Below are 4,332 nucleotides of genomic sequence, written 5' to 3' on the forward strand. Positions count from 1 at the left end.
ATATCATTCTTTTTCTCATCTGGTGTAACGTTGTTTTGCTCTCGATTTTTTCCCAGGTGCAAGTTAATCTTTGCCTTGTTTTGGTTGCTTTAGATTTTAAAGGTGTTTCCCCTCTATGGACAATTCCGCCCTTTATGTTATTTCCCCTATTTATAGAGGTGTATTTGGTTTGTATTGTCAATTTGAAGTGAAATGGAGTTTGGTTTCATGGCATATTAAAAGGATAGCTTGGATGGACGATTATGCCCTTGGATTTGATGTCCATGTAAGGCTGATTACCTTAAGTGGGTACTACTGCAATTCTTAAAATGTTTGTGTTGCCGACAAAATACTTTGTTCACAGTGGATTTAAAGAGTATTCGCTTCAACTTAGAGATTATATTACATACGAAGACCTTGACATTTTTGGTTTTAAAATTTTGATATAATATTGACATTCAAGATATTGACATTGGGAATAGTGTGTTTGTAACAGTTTAGTGTATCTAATTTTTGTTATTATAGTTCACAATTTTGTTTGTGTCATAGTTTAAAATTTTTTTTTTCTAAAAATTTAAATACAATAAGGATACACTATACTTGTTGAACACGCTATTGTTAACTATGATGTAGTAATTGATATTTATAATTCACACGAAACATGGTAGTGATTGAATTTTTTAATTCACAAAGCACAAAGATAATGTTTTAGTGTTTGCTAGTTTAAGTTTTAATGGATATGAATTTGTTTGAAAAAAGAAACTAGCTAATTTATGTTGTGGGTAGATTTAATAAAAAATTTGGGGCATTTTAAGTTTTTTCGGGGCATTAAAAAGCTTTGGACCGACCCAGTTTACATCCTATTTAATATATCACATACTCATTGGTTTTTGAGTGCTTTGGAGTTGAAGACAATTAAAATGACTATATACGATAGTCATTGGAAGAGCGGCTAGTGTTTAGAAAATGAGGATTTGTTTATAGGTATAAGAGTTCGCATCCACAAATTGCTAGTAGGTGTCAACTACTGGTGTACCGAACTAACTGATTTAATCCCACTTGAGAGTTTCAATATGATCCTCGGAAAGGCCTCATACATACCACTACAGATTGATAGTAAATGAGATTGTATGATGTTTTTATGTTGGTTCCTGAAGGCATTGATCACCGGGAAATCGATTTTTATAGAGGGTAAAACCAATCCTGGGATATGGTTTATCGAAACGATTAGTGGAATTTTTTTGGAGTACAAGGTCAAAAGATTATTTAAAGAGTGTATATGTAATATCACTTAAAGACACATCCCTTTAGTTTATGTAATTATTAATTGTTTATTGATTTTAATTGCATTTTACATTTTATAAAACCAAAACTTATACATTTTATAAAAGCAAAATTTATACATTATATAAAACTAAACCTTATACTAAAAGAAAAATCACATGCTACACCGAAAAAAAAATCATTTTTGTCAAAAAGATCATTTATAAGGGTTAGATTATTGGATTTCCTTATAAATTATAAATTATGAATGCCTTTTAAAATGTTGAAAGTAGGATCAACGACTTATGTACCATTCAAACGACTTGTCACCTTCGCTTTGCATTGCAATCTAAAGTAGGATTACCGATTGCTTCTATTATGGTTCACTTTTCATTTTATTAAATTTTAGGACTTGTCAATTATATGTCAATTGTTACCCGACATGTAAGGAGGTGTCAGTCAACATAACAGTGGTCACAACAACCTTGCAACTCGATGAAGCTTAATAATAGGTACTATAAATGACTGTTTTATTGAAAATAATGCTCATTCATTATCATCTGCGACAAAATATGCTATAAATATGTCTTCCTCCAAAGGATAACACAAGAACACAAGAAACAAAAATACTATTCACTCGTAAATGTCCGCTTCATAAAACAACCAAATTTGATCGAGGTCACTTGAAAAAGAAGATACTTATACAACCCTTTTTTCATACATAACTTAAACTTCGTATACGGTTTATAACTCATAACATCCATGATATATAGTTTAATATAGAAGTTGAATGAGATGAAATTCATAGCTCGCTTTCAATGAATTAAATTTAATCATGGTGAGATGTCATAAAGGAGTTCAATGTATATTGAGTTTAATTGTCACTTAAGGAAACACTTTTTAATTCTTAATAAATGTCATAAATTAGGTTATATAATACATGACTTTTATTAATATTTAATTAAACCGTATAGAATCCATTACATTATATAAAAAAATAATGATAAAAGAATCTATTGACCTTCATAAAACTCCATTCAATAGATTAAGAAGTGGAACATAAAAATTCATTTAAATCTATAAAATTCAATAGATTTTGAATTTGGAAGATGAAATTTCACCTAAATCTGTACTTAATGCAAATAACGTATTTATATTTATCAATTTGTATAATTTTGTTATTGTTAATTACATTTTGAAGAGTAAACGGAAAGTTGGAGTAAATAAACTTATATCTAATCTAATCCTTTAATATAAAAAAATCCAAATTTTTGTTGACTTCAACTGTTTAAATTTGATGTTGTCAGCTCATATTACTTCTTCAAACAATTATGGGATCATCATTGTTATCGCCACCACTTTTTCCTCTTCCGTAAAAGATATCAACCCAAAAGAAATCATCACCATGGACTCGCCGGATTTCCCCACCGGCACCGCCAAGTCTCCCCGGTCACTTCAAGGCCCACGCCCTTCCCCTCTCAGAGTCCGGAAAGACTCTCACAAGATCAGAAAACCGCCGGTAGCTCCACCACCGCAGCACCAGCAACACAACCACCACCATCAACCACAACGAATCCAACAGCAATACCGGCCGCCGGTCATCATCTACACCGTCTCCCCAAAGGTAATCCACACAAATCCAAACGAATTCATGACTTTAGTCCAGCGTTTGACCGGCCCAACCGCCTCCTCCCCGGTGGGTTCTTCAATCTCTGCTTTCCACCATGACGGAGGTGCAGTCTCACCGGCGGCAAGATTCGCATCAACAGAAAAAGCGACAACCATGCCAGACGGTAGGAAAGTGCCGCAGACTGGTGACGTGGCGGTGGTGGAAGGGGTGGAGATAAGTACCGGATTGGAGAAAGTCGGCTACTTTCCCGGAATATTGTCTCCGGGACCGACGTCACTACCTCCGATTCCACCTGGTTTTTTCTCTCCGCTAGCAAATGATCAAAACCCACTTAGTTTTTTTCCTGATTTAAGCCCTGTTTTGCATAGTAACAGAAATTATAATTATTTGGAGAATAATAATTTTCTTATGCAAAGCCCTTCAAATCTTCTTTCTCCATACATGATTTCACCCAACACCCAAAATCTCTTCAATAGCCTATTTGACTAGATAAGATTCACACTTTCAAACTCAAATTCAAAACAAATGTGTTGTATCATTTTATGTGATGACATTAATTTGGATTTTCTGAGTTTAAGCAGTTAAACACTAACCTTAATGATGAGTTACGTACAAACTACTGTATGAGATACATAAAGTAAATATTTGTCCCGAATATCATCTTTGTGACACTCGTTTTTCTATCTGTTGTCTTGATACATATCAAGTAAATATATTTTTCCAAAACAATAATTCTTAAAAATGTATACTTTTATGGTATAGGCTATTATGGATTAGTCGATGATAATCCAGAGAAATAGTATTAATGTGGAGATTTAGAGGGTCATTTTCCATTTAATATTTATATGGTTAGTTGGGACAGTTGGAGAAAGTTTGATTAATATTTATTATTGGTGGGTAGATGAAGATAATTAATTTTGAGTTGAATTATCTACTACAGTATTTATCTCTTTTCTTTTCTTTGTTTCTTAGACCAAAATTTTGGTATATACATTCGTGGATTGTAATGTAAAATAGTTTGGAAGTTTGGATGTACTTGTGCTTAAGTTACTCGTTAAATTTGTTGAACATTGGAACTCTTGATTAATTGGATATTTTTGTTGTAGACATGAGGTTTTTTTAAGTTATTATTTGTCAATATAAAGTTTTATCATTATTTGTTGCATCTACATTTTGATTTTGATTATTTGTGATTATTATTTTTGAGTTGATGGAGACTCTTTGTTTCTTGACCTAATTAAAACCAATGAGAGTTAGTATTTAGTAATAGGGTCCCAGAGATTATATATCCAGATATAGTCCATAGATTTGAGCCGGACTTCAGAGACTAGAGGTGTCTCAAGTTCTTTGTTTCTTGTTTTGTTATTTAGTTGTGTCCCAAGTTCTTTGTTTCTTGTTTTGTTATTTAGTTGTTTTCTTATCTTCGATAATGTGTCATATCCTCTTATATTTTATTTCTA

General features: G+C 32.4%; 1 protein-coding gene across 1 annotated transcript; it reads left to right on the forward strand.

The window, feature by feature from the left end:
* Positions 1 to 2,534: 2,534 nt before the first annotated feature.
* LOC145018503 (protein MKS1-like) lies at positions 2,535 to 3,981 on the forward strand. Its single transcript, XM_078976385.1, has one exon. It carries the CDS (start codon positions 2,540 to 2,542, stop codon positions 3,359 to 3,361), a length of 822 nt encoding a protein of 273 aa, XP_078832511.1. The 5' UTR covers positions 2,535 to 2,539; the 3' UTR covers positions 3,362 to 3,981.
* The last annotated feature ends 351 nt before the right edge of the window (positions 3,982 to 4,332 follow it).

The sequence above is a fragment of the Lactuca saligna genome, chromosome 9 (assembly GCF_052625555.1).
Source record: "Lactuca saligna cultivar CGN05327 chromosome 9, ASM5262555v1, whole genome shotgun sequence".
Classification (NCBI taxonomy): Eukaryota; Viridiplantae; Streptophyta; class Magnoliopsida; order Asterales; family Asteraceae; genus Lactuca; species Lactuca saligna.